Below are 20,872 nucleotides of genomic sequence, written 5' to 3'. Positions count from 1 at the left end.
TGTTGACCTAAAAACTAGATATCTTTTACACATTTCTAGGGGAAAACATAACTGATAATTATAATATCTTATTTAGGTTAATTAGTCTAAGAAGCTTACATGTTTTGACTCATTTACTAGTACAAGTCTATATATCTATTATAATAATTTCACTTTTTACTTTACACTCTTTTTATGTATACCTCTGAGCTGAGAATAGCCCCCCTGAGCACTGCTGGGCATGATCTTAAAACAAACAAATCATTTATAAAAATTAACTATACAGGGGTCGGAGTGGTAGCACAGTAGTAGGGCATTTGCTTTGCATGAGGCTGACCCAGTACAGACTGTGGTTCTATTTTTGGCATCCCATATGGTCCCCTGAGTCTGCCAGGAGTGATTTCTGAGCACAGAGCCAGGAGTAACTCCTGAATGCTTCCAGGTATGGCAAATCAAAACAAAACAAAAAAATTAGCTATAAATATATGTAGTCATTTGAATATATGTAGTCATTTGAATATTCAATGCTATATCTTTTAATTAAGTCATGAGTTTTAGAAGTAGAATCCTTGAATTACCAAATACAATTCTTGCCATATATTCAGACACAATCATGAGCTTTAAGAATTACAAGTAACATAATAAAAGATAATGACATAAAATTAAATGCACCAATTCTTTCTACCTAAAACTGCTATGCTCTGTGTAAATAGGGAATCTATTAGATTTAATGTGAGATTAAGCAGCTGTTTAACTCACAATCATGCTGTTTCTCTTTAAGAAAATATGTGATGCTAGTGCTCAGTAACTGTCTTTCTTCTATTTACCCAATTTTTAATTGGACTATAGACAGATTAAATATCTTTGAGTTAGAATTTATTGGAAGATGACCCCAGATTTTTTTTTCATAGCTTAAAGCTGCAAAGCAGACTACACATCATGTCAAAGCACATGCAAAAACCTTAACCCTCTTCTTCTTCCACCTCCTCTTTCTTTTCCTCTTCCTCTTTCTTCCTATCACAGCTCAGTGTTTATTAATCTTCTTAAGTACTAACCGTGCTTTAATGTGCTTTGTCACTGCATTGGCACATTCACCACTGAATGGTTTCTGTCGAATGTTTTGGCTCCACTCTGGTCAGAAAATCTCTATTTCTTTAGGTTTGCATACTTCTTGACTACATTACCATTAGAATGCTCAGTGAGGGAGCAAGTGGCATATTTCAAAAGGGCAAAAGTACATTTTTGAGGCTCTGCATTCTATCTTGGGACTGCACAGTACCTGAGCATTTTTGGGTGAGTCCCTGAAGGCCCATACCAACCCATTGCTGGACTAAAAACTGAGCCATCAGTCCCACATTACTGGTAAGTACTAATGGAAGTGACCTCCAGTAACCTTCAGCACCATTGGGGAGATATCTATAAAAACTAATAGGAAAGGCCAGACCAATGGTGCAGTGTGTAAGGAAGGTCCTTCCTTTTGATGCTCGGTTTAATTTTCAGCACCTTCTATGATCTCCTGAAGCCAATAGGAGTGGTTTTGCTGTGTGCAACTAGGAATAAGTCTTGAGCCCTGCTGGCTGAAGCCTAGAAATTAAAATAAACCAACAGAATGTAAAAAAACCTACCAATAGGGATAGAGATAGCTCAATGAGGTTTATTTGGTGTGTGATTTGTGTTTTAGTGACCTGGGTTGAATTTTCAGTCCAGCATGGTCCCCCAGTATAACAGGAATGACCCTTAAGCATTGCCAAGTGTGGCCCCTAAATAATAATGATAATATAAATGAAATAAAAATAGTGGATTTTGTTCTAAAATATCAACTAAAAAGTAGTAACCTATTTGTTCATATATTCCTCCAGATATTTATTCATTTGATAAATATTGTGGCTGATGACTGGCTTTAAACTCTGTAGTTTAGGGCCCGGAGAGATAGCACAGTGGTGTTTGCCTTGCAAACAGCCGATCCAGGACCTAAAGTGGTTGGTTCGAATCCCGGTGTCCCATATGGTCCTCCGTGCCTGCCAGGAGGTATTTCTGAGCAGACAGCCAGGAGTAACCCCTGAGCACCACCGGGTGTGGCCCAAAAACAAAAATCAAAACAAACAAAAAGAAAAAACTCTGTGGTTCATACATTCGAGAGCAAAAATGAAGTGGTATATTCACAAGCTCCACCATCACAGTATCTCAGCCAGTAAGCTGGATCTCATTTCTGAGAATTAATGGAACAATTTGGAATTATCTTTTACTTATAGTCATCTTTTTGACTGATTTAAATATCTAGCATTTTGCGGGGGATTGGTCTACACTGGCTTGGTGCTCAAGTATCATTCCTGGCAATACTTACAAAACATTATATGGTGTCAGTGATCAAACTACATTAGCTGTGGTGAAACAAGAGCTTCAACTTTGTACTATCTCTCTGGCAAATCAACACCTAACCTTAGACGCTGAGATTTGTTTGACTTAGGCTAACAAGAAGGAGGAAAATTTAAATGATCAAATTACCTCTAATCATGTAACCATGATTGTGGGTTAATATCACATTAAGTTAAGGAAAAGGGGCAGGTCTTTCTGATCTGTTCCAGAGGCAGTGAGCAGCCAGCAGAACTGACACAGTTGATGCTCAATTGCTTCCACCAGTGAAGAGAACTACCAAGTCCCAGCTGTGCCTCATGATGTGTTCTGATTGCCCTACCTCTCAGTCTGAGAACCGTTTTCTCGAACTCAGATTCATCAAGCACTAAAGCTTTAAAAAAACAAATGCAGGCAGATTCCTAGGACATGCCATTAGAAGCTGCTGTCAGGGAATCGTCTAGGAGATAAATGGAATCTGTGTGAAGTAAATTAGTGTGAACCAGTCAATTTGAATGTCAGCCTTGAGCCACTTCCATGGATATTTTGCTGGGTCGCCGCAGGCAAGGGTCTTCTGTCAGAGGATGTGGGTTGAAATCAGAGGTTCTCTGCTATAGGATGGAAAGAACTTGAGGATTATTTATTCTTGGAAGAAGGCCAATTACATCTATGTTTTAGATTTGTCAAGGACATGTTTTTTAAACATTTTTGTTTATTTCCCTACTGTGGCATACTGTTGTGGGGGAGAAAGACTGGACGCAATGGCTTCTAGTTCCTGCTTCTACTTCTTAACATTCTTAACCCCAGCTTCCTCACTAAGACGTTCTAGTTTCAAAACAAATAACCACAGTTTGACAAAATGAGTTTAATCCAAATTTCCTCTGCCTATTAGCGTTATTTGGAAGAAGTCAGTGTCATTCTGTTACCTGAAGAAAAGAATTTTTTTTTCTTTTGTTTGTTTGGTTTTGGTATTTGGGTCACACCCAAATAACCAAAGTAACCAGGGGTTACTCCTGGCTTTAAGCTCAGAAATCGCTTCTGGCAGGCTCAGGGGACCATATGGGATGCTGGGGTTCGAACCACCATCCTTCTGCATGCAAGGCAAACGCCCACTGAGAGCCTGATGACTATTCAATGAAATTTTGGCCATTACCATGGTGGGGTGATGGATCCCTTCAGTAGCAGTAGAGTTAAAAACTTTGACGATAGCATAGAAATAATTTTGAGAGCAAAGAGTATTTGAATCACGTGAATGAAAAGAATGATTATTATTTAATATGCTTTTAAAAATACTATTTAATGATTATATCATAAGGGTAAATGGTCTATTCTATAAAATCCATGTTTCTATAATTCCATATTCCTTTAGAGATTATAGTATTTTACATTAAGATCACAAGAATTCATCTAGCTAAATTACGACAAAATAGTTTAATTTTTCTTCTTTATAAGATTAATAAAATTTTATCACCTCTCTAGAATGAATTATCAGCAAGGTAGTTAAAATAAAATAAAAAGGTATAAAATAAAATGAGAGTAAAATTTGCCCCATATCTGTGGGAAAATTTAAGAACATTTCCAGCCTACTTTCAAGAAAGCTTTTTGACTTTTACTAGACATATATGTGTATATGCATCTTGGAATAAGAACTTGGACAAAGCAATAATTGTTTAAATAATCAATAAGTTTTTCTTCTATTTTATCACATTCCTGGACATATGTGTTTGCAAGGTAGCTTTTTGCGTACTTTATGTGATGGTACCAGCATTATGGGGTCCTCAGAGACACATTTTATATATAAGATACATTTCAGTTATAGAGTGTGTCTGTAGATGTTAGGTGACATGAATCATACCAAAGATCAAACCAAATGCTTTAAAAATTAAGTGACCCTTTCCTTGAACTAATGAAACAAAAATGGGATGTCTTATGAGAACAAAATTTGTTTTATGCCTGTACATTAAGTTCAGAGAAATGAAATCCCCAGGGTAAGTTTAACTTTATGATTTATAAGGGCAAGGAAAAGAGAGTAGAAATCAGCACACATAACCTTCTATTGAAAGGAATAGTGTACTATTTTGCAATGTATGACTTATCCCTTATTTTTGTAAGGGCAACATATGACTGTTTTATAAATTCTTTGAAGTAAAGTGAATTTATTGGTGCATTGATGAGGTGTTGTCCTAAATATCTTGCTCAATGTTGTCCACCTGATGATTCCATAATCTAATTTAATACAGATAAAATATGTGCATTAGACCTATCATGTTTGTAGTACTTTCTACCCTTCTACCTATGAGTTTTCCAACTGCCTGAGACTGCTAAAGGAAGTGATACATCAGATAAGAACTGTGATTCTTTCAGGTGTGCCTTCTTATTGCAGACCCGGAGGTTCCATAGTAGAGCACTAAAGTGGTTCTCATGACATTAGCCTCAAAATAAAATATGTGTCTAAGATTGATCTTTATTTCTATTGTCTGGTGGAGTAGGCAGTCAAGAGGTATAAAGAAGATTATAAGAAGCATAACATGGGGGAAATTAAAGACTATAAGAATGACAAGAATATAATGCAAACTCATAGGGTTAATGAACACTTCATGAAACAAAAGCTTTTAAACTGAGTTGAATAAAGAAAAGCAGAGAATTGAAGTCTGGGGTAAGAGGACATCTCCATCAGGGGATCTACACAAAGACACAGGCATGAAAAGTAACCAAAATAACTAGAAGCAATGAGTGTTTTTTTTCCCCAATATTAGTATATGATAATCAGCATATAAGATGTACAAAGCTGGGTAAGAAAAAACATCTAATTAAAATATCTCAGTATGAGTTAGGATTTTTATAATGGTAGAAGAGCATAATACCCTTAACCCCAGGAGTTTTTATTGCCAACTAGATGAAGGTGATTCCAAGTTTTTCTATACAGCAGACAGATGATTAGATATTCATTTTTAGGAATGACTTACCTCTTGAGGAGAGACAACTATTAATAGGATATTAATCTGGTCACAGTGAATTAATGAGAGAATAATTCTTTTGAGTAGTTGGAAAAATTGGAGGTGAGAAAATGGGAGACATAGGTATAACTTCTTGACAAATTTATAATTTTCATACAGATTCTTCAGATTTTACTTTCACATTATAAACTTTGTATTCATAATTTCTTCTTGAGATTTCAGATATTATATAAATTCTTTCTCAGCTACCTCCACCAAAATTTCCTCCCAGATGTTTGGTTAGTCTCTTAAATTCAATTATGTTCTGTATTGATTGGCTACAGTCAGTAGAGAGATGCTAGGTTCCAGGTAAATATCTGAACTAGAAAATAATAATTAAATTTTAAAAATAAATGAAGGGTCCCTATGTGCTTATTTGTTGGTGTTTATATGGGTGGTTTATTGGTTTGATCAACTCCTTCCTGAAGTGACAGCCTTTTGTGAATAATTTGCCTGTATTTTCACATTGTCTTAATGCCCTTGTGTCATGGTAGGTGATAGCTCAGAACCCTGTTCTTGTAACTTTTACTTTGGATCATGTTTCATTTAAATGTTTTTCAGAATTTATTGCACCGAAATGTGTTAACCTCATCAGCTTACATGGATTCATCCTGATAAGAGCTTTTTACAGCTTATCTAATCAATCTAACTCTTCACCCTGAATTTTGCTTATAATTCTGGAAATGTTATATATTCTTTCACATTTTATGTAAAATTAATGGAGAGTAGAAACTTAGACTAATTTAATATAACACACTTATACGTGTAGGTATATTTTTATACTCTAAGGTATATTTGTCTCTACCTCTTCATTCTACCTCTTAGTTCTCTATGATTATATTTCTTTTGTATGCAACTTATATTCTGAAGTCCTATTAGATTATAATTGTTGGGTTTCCTTTTTCCTCATAAATGTTTTCTCTTTACAACTTTTCCTTCAGTATATTTTTCTTCTCTTTTATATATGTATGCCACTGACTTATCTAGAATCAATAAATGTTATTCTAATAATTTCTGTATTTTTTGACAAATATCTTTTAGTGATATTAGTACAAATATTGAGTGGTAGGCAATGACAAACCTTGATAATTTATTTGAAAATAACTCATTTGACTATTTATCCCCCTGTAAAATTTACCATTTGTAATGACTGAATGTATTTTATATGAATGGATGCCAGTAAAACAAGAAAAAAGGCCAGCAGACCACTTATGTTTTCTGTATCTGTTGAGTGCATATTTATGTATGAATTGTGAGATTAATATTTACTGCCAATTGCATTATAGAACAAATTTTCATGACTATATGAGACATTAACTTTTATATAATTGTATATATCATATGTTATAGCATAGTCTTATCTATGTATTATAATATGTTATTAACATCCAAACATATCTTTAATTCAATTACAGTAAATTCTAGAAACAAGTATACCATTTTGATGTTATTCAAACGAAAAGAAGTACCATCAGAGTACTAAGCTTAATTTTACAAAACATGGCAACAGACCTTTTCTTTGTTGCCTCCTTCTTAATGTTGATTAAGAAGTAGAAAACAAAGCTATAGACTCGATAATTTGATTTCCTTGTTTTCCATTTCCTATTGGAGGAAATGAAAGAGGTCTGACACTTGACTAACCATCTGAGACAAACATTTTCCCCTGAGATAGAAACAACTATCAGCTGGGAATATGAGACTGACTACCAACCATTTTTCCAAGCCGATGGTGTCATTTTAGGCTTGGACTATGGAAAAGTTACTGCTCTTTTAAATTCCATTATAGGACATTTAATACCATAGTTTCTTCTCTCACTGATATAAAAGGTGAGTGTCTTTTTGTATTGTAAATATTACTCTGTGTTACATTTCCCTATTCTATGAATAATGATCTTAAATTCATACATAAATTATATTCCTAGCTAGCTTCATATGCTAGCAAATTTGACTGAATAATTTCTTGTTTTTCTGATATTTTTCTGATTTTTAAAAAAATATTTACTACAATAATTTTGAATTTCCTTTGTTCAGTGTTCTTCAATATATCAGTATGTGGGAAATAATAATGAGGTATTTTTTTGTTCCTTTCTCATCTATTCCTGCCACAACTTAATATATTTTTAACACATTGAGAGTAAAAATTAGTGCGTTTGTAAATTCACTATAGGATTTGACCATTATGAAAATAACTCAGATATTTCTTCACAGAACCTAAACAATATAAATGCTTTGATGTCTAATTTTTATGCATTTTTAGAACTTACTTATGAGTTATACTTACATTTAGCGATGAAAGGTATCTCAGATAAAATATCCTAGAGTCAAGATATTTCAGATGGCTCTCTTGCTTAATCAGAAATCTAGTATTGAGTTTGTTAATGCAGTTAGTTTATTGCATATGCAAGTTATTATGTTAGCCAAATTATATATACATACAAAAATAATAGTAATGGCTTTATCAACCCACTATTACTGAGTCAAAAAAAGCCCCTAAGCAATTCTGGTTATGCCTTAAAGTCAAAATAATAATAATAATAATAATAATAATAGTAATAATAATAAGAAGAAGAAGAAATAATATTTTTAAATTACTTTTACTCTGAATTTAGTAAGGTTGTTTTCAACATTATTAAAATTCTCCCAGTGTTGAATATTTTTTACTTTAATATTTTTCTGTTTGAAATTATATGATTTGTTTAAACATCATAACTTGTAGTTATTCATAATATGATTGTATTATAAATCTATTACAGTTCAGTTATTCAGCATTCCAGCACCAATCTCACAATCAGTGTGACCTTTCCTCCACCATCTTACCCACTCCTCTTAGCAGACATACTATATTTTTTAAAAAGCAAATAAAAATTATTTTATTTATGCCTGCTAATCTTTGCTTATTGCAAATGCTCTCATAATAGTGTTACGAAAGTCATTGTCTGAGCATTTGCTGAACTTCTAAGTGCTAGCTAGCTGAGCCTTCTGTGCTTTTGTTTTGGCTCATTGAACTTAGTGGATTTCTCTGCAATATTTCGGTCTAATTTTCAGTTTCTACTGGGAACTTTGGAGCATGCAGAAACACTCCAGCAGCTGTGTCACTAGAATGATTCCACAGTGTGGTGCCTTAGGCCTACCAGGTTTGGCTCTGCTATGGCTTTTATATAAGTTTAATCCTAGAGCTGGGTTATTTAAATTCAAGCAAAAGCAAGTGTGGGTTGATAGAGCACTGAGCTCTTCAACAAAAGCATGCTCTCAACCTGTCCCATAATAAGAAGGCTCCAGTGATCTGGGTTCTTTTTAGCTGTGGCTTCTCTCCGTTTTGCTCTCTAAAATACAAAGAATAAAACCATGATAGATAGATCAATAAATTTCTAATATTATTGTTTTTAGTTATCTTAAAAACTTTAAAATTTTTTTTAATATTTGGGCCACACCTGGCTCTATTCTCAGGGATAACTTATGGCAGGTTCTGGGACCACATATGGTACTGGAGACTGAATCTAGGTCTTTCGTGTACAATGCAAGTGCCCTATACACTGCACTAATGCTCCAAACCCTAATTACCTTAAAAAGATTCAGGATAAAATATTTAGAAACTATTCAATGTAAAATATTACACATTTAACACAATTTTTTAATTTTCATTTGTTTCAAAAGTAGGTAAAATTTAAAACCATTGATGAGATGGTCTTTTTCTGAGTATAGTGGAGTGCATACATAAATGAAGGAATTCAGGGGATTAAAATATAAGACCTGTTTTGTTTCTCTGTCTTCTACAGAAGAGTAGATCAGATCATTTGATATTTGCTCTTTCTCTGAATTACTCCATTTAACATAACATCCAGTTTCATCCACACTGAAGCAAAACTTGTGAATAGATAGTATTGAACAATACCAAACTTTGGCCTTTGGTTCAAAACTTTTAATTTATATTTTTTTATCTGTAAAATATTGCTTTAATTATATTCAAATGTATTCAGAAAATCAAAGTGGTTTGGTTTGTTTGTTTTGAGGGTTAGGTTGGGCCATACGAGCAGTGCTCAAGGAATATTCCTGAATCTTTGCTGATGGAATCTTTGCTCATGGAAGAGCTAAGAGGTACCATTTACAGTGCCAGGATTGTAAGCAGAATTAACTATGTATAAAATAAGAAACTTAATACCTGTACTGTTTCTGGCCCCTTAATGAGTATATTAATAATTATCTTGGTTTTATGTTAAAAAAAGGTAAAGTTCCATGCAGAACATCTCACCATGTCTCTCCTGGAGCACTGCTACGGAGAAAATGGCATGCTTAAGAGAACAGATAGAGAAAGCTAGAGAGGTCTCTCCTTGATAATTGAAGATAAATCATGGTGAGAAAATGCAGCAGAAATAAAAAAAAAAAAAGCTGTTTTTTTTTCCATGTTATTCTCCTTTTCTGTTTCCACTGTACACATTTTTGTCCTAGTCACCCTGATAATTTTTAATATTTAGATATGTCTTATATATGTATATTTATTTTATATCTGTTTATATGTGAAAGCATAGATCATTTCATTAGAGTTGGTTTCATAGAAGGCTTCATTATGTCAAATAAATTCATGAGAATATCCTTATATAAAAAGAACAGAATAGTATTAGGAATTCACTCTTTCCACTTAAGATACTTAAATTAAGAAAAATACCAGTCTTTTCTTTATAATTTTGATCATTCAACAATCAACAAGGAGTTTTTTTAATTAAACCCTGAGAATCCCAAAGACAAGGTGGAACCAATGTGATCATATATGGTTAGAACTAAGGAGCTTTATGCTTTGTGAAATACAACAGAGGGACAGGGACAGGGACATGAAATCGCTCTAATATGAAGATACTTTATAAATAACAAACAAATAGCCAACTGTTAAGAACCTGAACACTGATCCTCATAACTGAATTTGCCATGGGCAGTGGATGAAAGTTAACTGGAAGGAATAAAAGATTATTTTAAAAGCCTGATTAAAGAATTGATACTACTTTCTATTTTACTTCCAGAAGTTAGATTTATAGGGGGGCATTAGTTCAAATAAATATGAGAATTTTACTACTAGTAGATAATTTTTCCCCAGAAATATTCTTCTTGGGAGTGGGGAGATATTTCCTGAGTTAATTTTCTGCATTGTCTTAGCCACATTTTAATACTACAATACTGAGAAAATGAAGGAGGGAATATTTGGAAGTTAAGTGAAACCAAAATAGACTAGAACAAGGAAAAAAGCTTAACCATTTGTAACCCTCACTACTTTTTAACAGTGACTTTTTCTATACAGTGTTAGAGTGTTTCTCCTACAATCTTTTGAGTTCCCTTACAAGTGGGTTGTCTGTTGGGCAGGCAGAAGTGGTCCTCAGCAGTACTTGGGCCTAGGATCTATTTCCAGAATTGGTCCACCGTGTAGGTCAAATGTTTTAGTGCTCAATTTGGTAATGTGTTACTACCCAAGTCTAAATGCTGGGAGCCACCATATCTATTCTTAGTGATCTCTTAGACAGGCTATATAGTGCCACAGATAGAACTTGGACACTCATCACATATTTTGGGGAAGTTTTATGGTCACAGTTGGCAGCGCTCAGAGGTTATTCCTGGCTCTGCATTCAAACATTGCTCCTGGCAAGCTCAAAGGACCATATGGGATGCTGGAGATCGAACAGGGTTGGCTGCCTGCAAGGCAAATGCCCTACCCACTGTACTATTGCTTGGCGCCTATTTCCTACATTTAAACATAGTTTTCAAATTACTAATTTTAATGTTGGAGAGAGAGAGAATTCAGCAAGTATAATAACTTGCTTTGTGTGTAATTGACCCTAGCTCAATCACTAGCACTCTTCTCAATCACACCAGGGAATACCTCTGAATACAGAAACAGAACTAAGCACTGAGCACAACTGGGTATGACTAAAAAAAAAAAAAAAAAAAAAAAAAAAAAAAAAAAAAAGAAAATTACTGATCATGCTATTACAGTGAACCATTTCTTTAGAATGGAGAAGAAAGACACTCATAAACATGTCTAAAAATTGTATGGACTTTTCTCTGTCTAGATATCAAAATAGGGAAAAAATTTTCAGACAGCCAGCCCTTCAGTTGTCGATATTTTGAGTTGTGTGATGAGGAAATGCAATAGACATATCTTTTAGTGGCAAACCTGTCAAGGAAAGTTTTTTCTTTTTCCCCTTACCCTATAAATGTTGGTCAGAATCCATTACAGAGAAAAAGTTAATTTTAAGTTAAGGATGAGCTTTGCAAACATTTTCAGTTTATTGATGTCAAAAGTATCTCTCTGCCAAGTTCTAAAATGCATCTTCAAAAACTACTGAAAATATCCAAGAACTTTAGTGACTAACTACAAATGGACTTTGGTATTGATAAATAAAAGTCAATATGTATAGTGAAAGGACAACTTACTGTGATAAATGGGCCCACCATCAGTACAGATCAAATTATTGACAAGACAAAGTAAAAACCTAGCTAGGAAACATCTACAGGTGAGATGAATTAGCCACCAACACAACTCAGGAAAAGCTCAAAACGTTGTTAGAAGAATTCATTTAAAATACACAAAATTAAGCAGCAATGTTCTGTCAAAAGAATCATTTTTGACACTAGGCTACTCTATATCTTTGGTCATGCCCATATTACACCTTTTTATTTGCTTTGGATAAACTCGCAATGAATCCATATATATTTGCTCATGATTATAGATAATTCAATGGGACCAGATCAGTTGTATTCTTGGAAGGGCATTTGCCTTGCATATTTGTTCCCTGGCATCTCATGTGGTACTACCAGGAGTGATCCCTAAATGTAGAGCCAGAAGTGAGCCCTGATAACTTGCAGATGTGGTAGGAAGGAAGGAAGGAAGGAAGGAAGGAAGGAAGGAAGGAAGGAAGGAAGGAAGGAAGGAAGGAAGGAAGGAAGGAAGGAAGGAAGGAAGGAAGGAAGGAAGGAAGGGAGGGAGGGAGGGAGGGAGGGGGGGAGGGAGGGAGGGAGGAAGGGAGGAAGGGAGAGAGGGAGGGAGGGAGAGAGGGAGGGAGGGAGGGAGGAAAAAAATGAGAGAAAGAAAGAAACAAAGTAAGAAAGAAAGAAAGAAAGAGAGAAAATGAGACAGAAGAAAAAGAGAAAACAAAGGAGAAAATGTAATTCAAGAGAATATATTATGTAAATTTTACTTCTGGTATATATATGTATATATAATCCTAAAACCTTGTCACTTTTGGAAAATTGACTTTGAGTTACCTGCTACTTTTCATTGTATCTCAGCTAGATAGAAGTTGTCTTAAGGTGCATCAAAATTTTATTATTCTACCCTTTACATTATCCAGACTAGTGCTCTACTCATAATATAACAATCGATATTTGTTGATTTTTATCTTTTTAAAAATGATTCATTAGAGAAATCTTTGGTCACACATCATGTCAGAGTTTAATGATGAAGCATCACGGCAAACACCCAGAAGAACAATTGCAGAGATTAGCTTATCAAAAAAGAAAAGTGAAATGGCAGTAATTAACCTCTGCAGTACCTGGCATTCCCAGTCCACAGAACATAGGTATTACTTCAAAGTAAATTTAATTGTATACTCTATAAGCTACCCACTGAACATGAGAAAGTTTTTAGCACTTCACATTTGGAAGTGAAACTATATTTAAGCAATTATCTGAAAATAAGTTTTGATTCCCCTACTCTTATACAAACCACATTAATCAAAACTATTAAGAGACAAACATTTGATAAATATTGATAAACAAATATTTGCTAAATTCTGATCTCACTTCCTTGAGAGATTTGAGATATTCCTTAAACATGAGAGTACTTCATCAACTCAAATATTTTAAGTTATTCATTTTGTTGTTCTAATGCCATGAGGCCACTATGACTAGAATAGAATTTTGTTGAAGAGGCTGGTGAGGTGACGCTAGAGGTAAGGTGTCTGCCTTGCAAGCGCTATCCAAGGAAAGATCGAGGTTTGATTCCCCGGAGTCCCATATGGTCCCCCCAAGCCAGGGGCAATTTCTGAGCGCTTAGCAAGGAGTAACCCCTGAGCATCAAGTGGGTGTGGCCCAAAAAACAAACAAAAAAAAAAGAATTTTGTTGAATAACTGAAAAAGATTTTTGTTGAAGCAATGAAAAACTAAATGAATATATGAAAGTTAATAATGTATGAAAAATATATGACAGAACATTGATGAGATAAAAATATTTATTTATTTATAAATGGTATGTGCATTTGCATAAATATGGATTAATGTATTATTGGCTATTACTAAGATTTAGCTATATCAATTAATTCCCAACTATAAAATTGATATAAACATTTTGTAAAGCTAATTTGTAGGGCCATATAAAAGTAAAACATGAAAAAATAAGAAATTTTGACCAATATAAAATAGTAATTTCCAATTTTGATGTTTTTAATTCTCCCATTTAAACACTCCATGAAAACTATTGATGAAAAAATAGTACTTTAGGGGCCAGAGTGATAGCACAGTGGTAGGGAGTTTACCTTGAATGCAGCTGACCTAGGAAGGATCTCCATTCGATCCCCAGCATCCCATATGGTCCCCCAAAGCCAGGGGTGATTTCTGTGTGCAGAACCAACAGTAACCCCCCCCAAAAAAACCAAACAAACAAAATGTACTTTATAAGTATGACCGAAAGTGAGGAAAACTGAATAAAAGTAAGCTACATTACTAACTATGTAGGCCATTCATACTTTTCCCTCCAAACCATACCACCATTCTGAAGTTTGAATCTTTCATCTGAATGTATCTAAACAAAATATTGTACATATCTAGCAAAGAGTAATTTCAACCTCATTTTTACTTGGATCAGAAGGTCACATACAGTAGTAAGGCATTTGACTATACAAGTATGTCTCACATGACATTCACTGCTTCAATCACTTTCTATGCTCATTCTACAAACTGTTTTTAAAACTAATTTTTTTATTACCCAAGCACAGTCAGATACCCAGAAAACACCCATGAATGAAATAGACATGGTAGTTACTACCATTTTTCTTCACAGAAAATTCAAATGCAAAATAAATAGTAGATCTATTTATTTCAAATCAAAGTGTGCTACATTTTCATCTCTTTATGCTTTTCAGCTCCTGGAGAGAAGTTTTTTTTTTTCCAATTTTATTTTATTTTATTATTTTTTAATATTTTTTATTTAAACACCTTGGTTACAAACATAATTGTGGTTGGGTTTCAGTCATATCAGATGACACCCCCCCCCATCACTATTGCAACATTCCCATCACCAATGACTAAATATCCCTCCTCCCCTCCCAGCCCCTACCTGTACTCTAGACAGGCTTTCTACTTCCCTCATATATTCTCATTGTTAGGATAGTTCACAATGTGATTATTTCTCTAACTAAACTCATCACTCTTTGTGGTGAGATTCATGAGGTCGGCTGTAATGTCAAGCCCTCCTCTCTTTTGTCTCTGAAAATTGTTGAGAAATGTCTTTCATTTTTCTTAAAACCCATAGATGAGTGAGACTGTTCTCCATCTTTCTCTTTCTCTCTCACTTATTTCACTCAGCATAATTGATTCCATGTACATCCATGTATAGGAAAATTTCATGACTTCATCTCTCCTGACGGCTGCATAACATTCCATTGTGTATATGTACCACAGTTTCTTTAGCCATTCATCTGTTGAAGGGCATCTTGGTTGTTTCCAGAGTCTTGCTGTGTGGTAAATAGTGCTGCAATAAATATAGGTGTAAGGAAGGGGTTTTTGTATTGTATTTTTTGTTCCTAGGGTATATTCCTAGGAGTGGTATAGCTAGATCATATGGGAGCTCAATTTCCAGTTTTTAGAGGAATCTCCATATCGCTCTCCAGAAAGGTTGAATTAGTCAGCATTCCCACCAGCAGTAGATAGGAATTCCTGTCTCACTGCATCCCTGCCAACACTGCTTGTTCTCATTCTTTGTGATGTGTGCCAGTCTCTGGTGTGAGGTGGTACCTCATAGTTGTTTTGATTTGCATCTCCCTGATGATTAGTGATGTAGAGCATTTTTTCATGTGCCTTTTGGCCATTTGTATTTCTTCTTTATCAAAGTGTCTGCCCGTTTCTTCTCTCCATTTTTTGATGGGATTAGATATTTTTTTCTTGTAAAGTTCTGTCAGTGCCTTGTATATTTTGGATATTAGCCCCTTATCTGATGGTGAGAAGGTTTTAAAGTACTAAATTTAAACTATGTTCATACATCCACAGGACAGAGTGGTGTCTCTGTCCTGAGAGGGTTGGCAAGACTTAAGGGAACATAGAGAATAGAATTAAGTGGTTAGCCTCTTATAAAGTATGCATATACAAGCCCGCCCCTCTCTATGAGGCCCATATTATGCAAGCAAGACATATAAGGTGGAAGGTGGCAGACCTTTGACTGTAGAGGCAGATTTCTCTTTGTCACTCACTTCATGTGGAAAGTAGCACAGGCTCTGGCCTTTGCATTTGCTGCTCCATCTTTTAATGGAGGTTTACTAACCACAATCAGTTCTGCATTTCCATGCCAACAACCATATTATTTTATGTTTATTCCTTTACTGCTTTCAAGACATAGATTGTATCATTTATGTGTAGTCTAAACCCAAGAAGAAGATCGGTGTGCTAGAGGCAGCCCATCTCTCTGAGAAAAGATTCCAGTATAGGTATTTAATTTGCATGACATAATTTATGTTTTTGAGAATTCGCATTGTCTTGTTATCTATCCACTTGCCTAATGAAAATGTAATCTCTTTTCCTGATGAATGTTTCTGTGAAACAATGTCATCTGAAAATGTTATTTTTGCACCATTGAGGATCACGTATTTTAACTTATGAGAGAATATGAAGACTTAGTCTCTATCTGTAGTAGAACTAGAAATAATGGTGTAATATGCTTATGGGAAATTTTAGAATCCTTTGCTTGCTTCTGTTTCTGTTCACAGTTCCCACTCATAAAATATTATCTATGACAATTTGTCCTTAGATTTACCACCCTAAACCCCACTTGTTATTGTGTGTGTGCTGTATTATTGGGTAAATTAATGTTTATTTTTCTGGCCTGTATTAAAGATAATTTGTTGGCATTTGATACTTTAGATTTAACTGAATGAAGAGGAACCAAATGCACATGAAGCATTTATCAGCTGTAATTTGTGCAACCGGGGAGGAACCATTGCACCAGCTTCTAGCTTGTCTTTCTAATTGACTAGCATGATATTCTGTCTGTGTCCTGTTGCCATTAATTGACTATATTGTTTTAGATTTATGCATTAAAAATACGATTTCTATTTTGAAGGGATCACTTTGTTACTTGGTAGCTTTTAAGCTGATGCCATGAACTTATTTTTCTTCTAAGATAAAGTCTCATTTATAGATTTTTCAACTAATTACATGTCTGCCAATATATACTTAGCGGACACATTTTATTACAATTTATTATTTGTGTTTACATAGATGTCCCTGCAGGTATCTGTGGAAAGGAAAGGAAATATTTTAATGCTGTTTATTACTACTTTTTCATCATTGTGTTCTCTCTCTCCTTTCTCTGACTCTTTCATAGCTCCAGTCAGTCCGGTGAAGCATGACAGCAACTTAAACTCAGCAAACTTTCAAGACACCGAGGACATGCCTGACAGATGTGTCTTGGAAGAGTCCAGGACTCCAGGTGAAAGCCATTTGAAAATAGTCAAGTATTAAATGATAAATTTGACACAGCTTTGGGGTCCTTGGAAGGGGGTTGGGGAGACGACATTGTAATGCAGTTTTCTCTTAGCAGCTGCACTGTCAAATTAATGGACACCTCCAGGGGTCACGGTGTGGAGCTGTTATCTTTTCCTCTTTCATCAAGAATTCAGTTAGAGGAAGTACAAAGGCTTTATGACTGAGAAGGAAAGCTGGCACTATTATATTAGTTCATTATCATTAATTTTAGGCTACCCTAGTTAACCGAGGCAGAGATTGGAAATTGGAGAAATGGCAATCTTTGAAATATTTCAAATAATACAAGTGGAGAACTGGAGAGGAAACAAATTGTCATCCTTATATTTCACTTAAATTTGTAAGCCCAAGAGTCTTCTTCTAGTGGTCCTTTTCAACTATTTACAACAAAGTAAAACAAAGAAAATACTCTCTCTACTTTATTGAATTAATGTAAATCTGTTATGTTTATCTGTTTTCTTCCTAGAAATAATATACTGAAATATACTTAAGGGGATCAGCCAGAAACACATCAGCATAGATTTTTTTTTATTTTCTTTTAGTTTTGTTTGGAAACAGTCTAGTTTTTGAAACCAGCAAGTTAAAATGGAAAAATTTTGTGAAAGTTGAATGGAAATTTCTGGATAAGTCAAAAGATGCTAGGAGCGACTCCCTCACCATGAATCAAAGAGTTAACTATCTCTTCACACTGAGTGTTTTTCTTTTCCATTTTCAGGCCACTGTGTACCCTCTACCCTCTTGCATCTTTGTGTGCTGCTCCATATATCAGATTTTTGATTCATCTTTTCTGTGGCCTGTCAGCTTAGTTAAGAGATTTCCAAATCTTGTAGTCTTCACTGACAGGGGCAGCTGCAAACAGTCCCCTGATCCTTCCCTGAGGAGAGCGACTGAGATTTAATTTTCAGTGAAAGGTGCAGTCTGCAATCTATGTCAGGTCCCCTAAGTCATCTCAGAACCCCAATAGAGCCAGTGGTGATGGCGTTGTATTTCAGTCCCTTTCACTACACCAAGATGCCTTGAAAGATGAAGTGGGGCTGCTTGTTTTTTTCCCAGGCACACATCTACTTTTGCATCCCAAAGAATGGAGAAAGGGCATCTTTGGCAATGAGAGAAATATTGCTCACCACTATTAGTTCCATTGCCTATCAATAATATCTAAAGAACAAATGTGAATTTGATCCATTGGTAAAGGGAGAGATTAATAATCTCATTGAGTTTCCATTAAAATTTAGTTTAAAATTATCTTTACTTTGATAAAAATTGCCTAATTTGACAAAGATTTTTTTTAAACTGATTCAATAAACAGTTTCTAATAGCCACTTAGCTTGTAAGGCAGATAAATTTAGAGGCAAGTTTTTACCTGAGTGTTTATTATATTTAGCAAGAAATGGTAAGCCGTATGCCATTTCAAAAGTAGAATAAATTTGATTCTGCTCTATGTGAATGCAATCGTAGCGAGTTCAAATTTAATACTATCTGTTTCCTATCAAAATGGTCTATCCAAAATTTAAGATTAATTAGGAAGTATAGGTACTGATCAAGAATTTCATGTCAAAAAGTGAGTACTGTTTTATACATTGGACATCATTAAACTAGTAATAAAGAATGAATTACTCTGGCTTTTTCCTCTGTCCATTCCTGCATTTTAAGACATCTAGCCTTATAGGCCTAGAAACCTCTGGAGAGTTCACTACTGGTCTCACTGCCTTCCACTGAGAATTTGTGGCTTGGTTGTCATGGAGACATCGTATTTCTCCAAGAATTGCTCATATTGATCCGTGGCCAGGCGTAAATGGCCAAGCGAGTGTGAGGAATAAAGGGGGCTGGGCAGGCCTATAAAATGACCAGGGCTTGTGGGTTGGAAATAAGCTCATAGCAAACACTTAGGTAAAAAGAAAGAAGCAGTTTTATTTTGTTTCAGGATTTCTTTTTGCACTTCGGGTCATTGTCTTCTTTCACGATGAACTGAAAGAAACTTGTTACTCACTTGTCATGTCAGATCTTTGGTGCTTGTCCTGACACAGCTGTCAGCCTTCCAGCTCTGTGCAGTTCAGGGACACACAACAAAGAGGCAGTGGCATGAATTATTTATTGCTTCTTGTGTGGATAAAATTCTGTGATAAGAAATTAAGACACTTCTGACAGGGTGCTTGTTTAGGAAGAAATATCTTGATGAGAGTATATTTCCTTGAAGTATAAGCATTTGCAAGTTAAAATGTATAAACCATAACACAAAGAAAGACACGTGTAATGGATGGCACCGAGACACGTTTAGCTGTGAAATGTCCACTTTCCTGTGTCCCCAAACTAATTTTGAAGTGTTGAGCCATCCCAATGGATGGGCTTCGAAACTGTAAATATTATTTTGGTGCCTTACAATTACCTTAGTTATGCCTTTTAGATAAGTAATGCTATTTGCCTTTGTTAGAAGTTAAAATAAAACTTTGAGTTTTATCAATGGCAAACTTTGGGAAAATTTCTCTAGACCAAAGAGATATTTTCATGACTAAACTTGTACCTGCAATGTTCTATACTATCTTTACTGCTTTCCTGGAAAAGAGTGTTTAAATCTGAATATATCATTCTACCATATTCATCTAGAATATTGTCTGAATTTAAAATATCTTGTAATATTTTTATATACATAAAGAACCCCCCTTTTATAAAGTTGGCTGTACTCAATTTTCTGGCTTGAATGGATATTGACTTTTTATGTTTTTTTTTAATACAGCTCAAATGAATTACATATTTATTATCATTTTTAATAAATAGTTCTGTTTATTTAAACAGCATATGGACAGTGAGGATAAAATATTATTTCCCAACCAAGCAGATTTCAAAATATTGCCTCATCTATTGTTATTTGCATATAAAGTATTTTCTTTGCATGTCCTCTAAGCATCACTTTCTTCCTCTCTTTTGGTTTTCTATTCTTAAGACCATGCATTTGCATAGACATGGAATTCAAGGGACAGTAAAGCATAGAATAGCTAAAATATCTTCTTTGAAAGTTAAGCTGAAAGTGATCAACTGTTGTTTTTTTAAGGTCAAGGTTTTAGCCTGATATGAAGGAATACAATCGACATTGTGAATTGATCATCTTTGAATACAGAGGTTGAATTCAGCGTGTAGATTATTTTTTTACTTTGACATCCTGTACTTCATGCCCTGAATTAACAAGGACAATTCATTTCTAAGTCAGCTAAGGTGTGCTTCTAAGTCACAATACCGATAGATACCTGGCGGGGGCCTCTAGGGCACACTACTTTATTCATCATGTGATCGTGATCTCTTTATTGTTTTGATCTGTATATCCAGATGCCTTTAGTCCATTATGGTTGGTAAAGCAACTTCAGACCTGAGCATTCTTGTCTCTTTGACCCTGATGTAGAGGTCTTGTCTTATCAGTGAAGGTCTCTCCACTTGCCTTTTCTTTGAAATAATTTATTTGCAAGGAGTTTTGAAGTACAGGTGAATCCCAGATTGAGGCTACTGGCTTAACCTCTCTGGTTTATTGCGTCTTAACATGCATGTCAATGTTCTAGAAACCTGTGGGAATGTCTTTGATGTTTCATAATAGATGCATGAAGACACCACTGTAAACTGGTAGATTTATTTATTTATTTCTTCAGCGTTTGGATTCATTATGTTTACTTTCATTGATTTGTTATCTTCTGAATTTGAATGAAGGTATCACAAAAATAGTAAAGGTTCAACTTTTGCTATTTGACCTCTTAGGTACTTCTCACACAAAGATTAAAGCTCAAGCCCCATTCTCCAACATATAATAAAAATTGTATATCTTTACCCTC

At 34.8% G+C, this 20,872-nt stretch overlaps 2 protein-coding genes across 2 annotated transcripts in view; one reads left to right on the top strand and one right to left on the bottom strand.

Moving 5' to 3' along the window:
• LOC126001626 (protein unc-13 homolog C-like) overlaps positions 1-20,872 on the bottom strand; it is an 853,998-nt gene that overhangs the window by 450,791 nt on the left and 382,335 nt on the right. The window lies entirely within an intron of this gene.
• Positions 1-20,872, top strand: part of WDR72 (WD repeat domain 72) — a 205,734-nt gene that overhangs the window by 182,844 nt on the left and 2,018 nt on the right. Inside the window, exon 19 of the mRNA XM_049769302.1 lies at positions 16,903-17,007. Coding sequence (XP_049625259.1) covers positions 16,903-17,007 — 105 coding nt within the window. The remainder of the gene's footprint in view (positions 1-16,902; positions 17,008-20,872) is intronic.

The sequence above is a fragment of the Suncus etruscus genome, chromosome 2 (genome assembly GCF_024139225.1).
Source record: "Suncus etruscus isolate mSunEtr1 chromosome 2, mSunEtr1.pri.cur, whole genome shotgun sequence".
Classification (NCBI taxonomy): Eukaryota; Metazoa; Chordata; class Mammalia; order Eulipotyphla; family Soricidae; genus Suncus; species Suncus etruscus.
The sequence above is the reverse complement of the archived record's forward strand: the minus strand, read 5'-3'. Positions and strand labels throughout refer to the sequence as shown.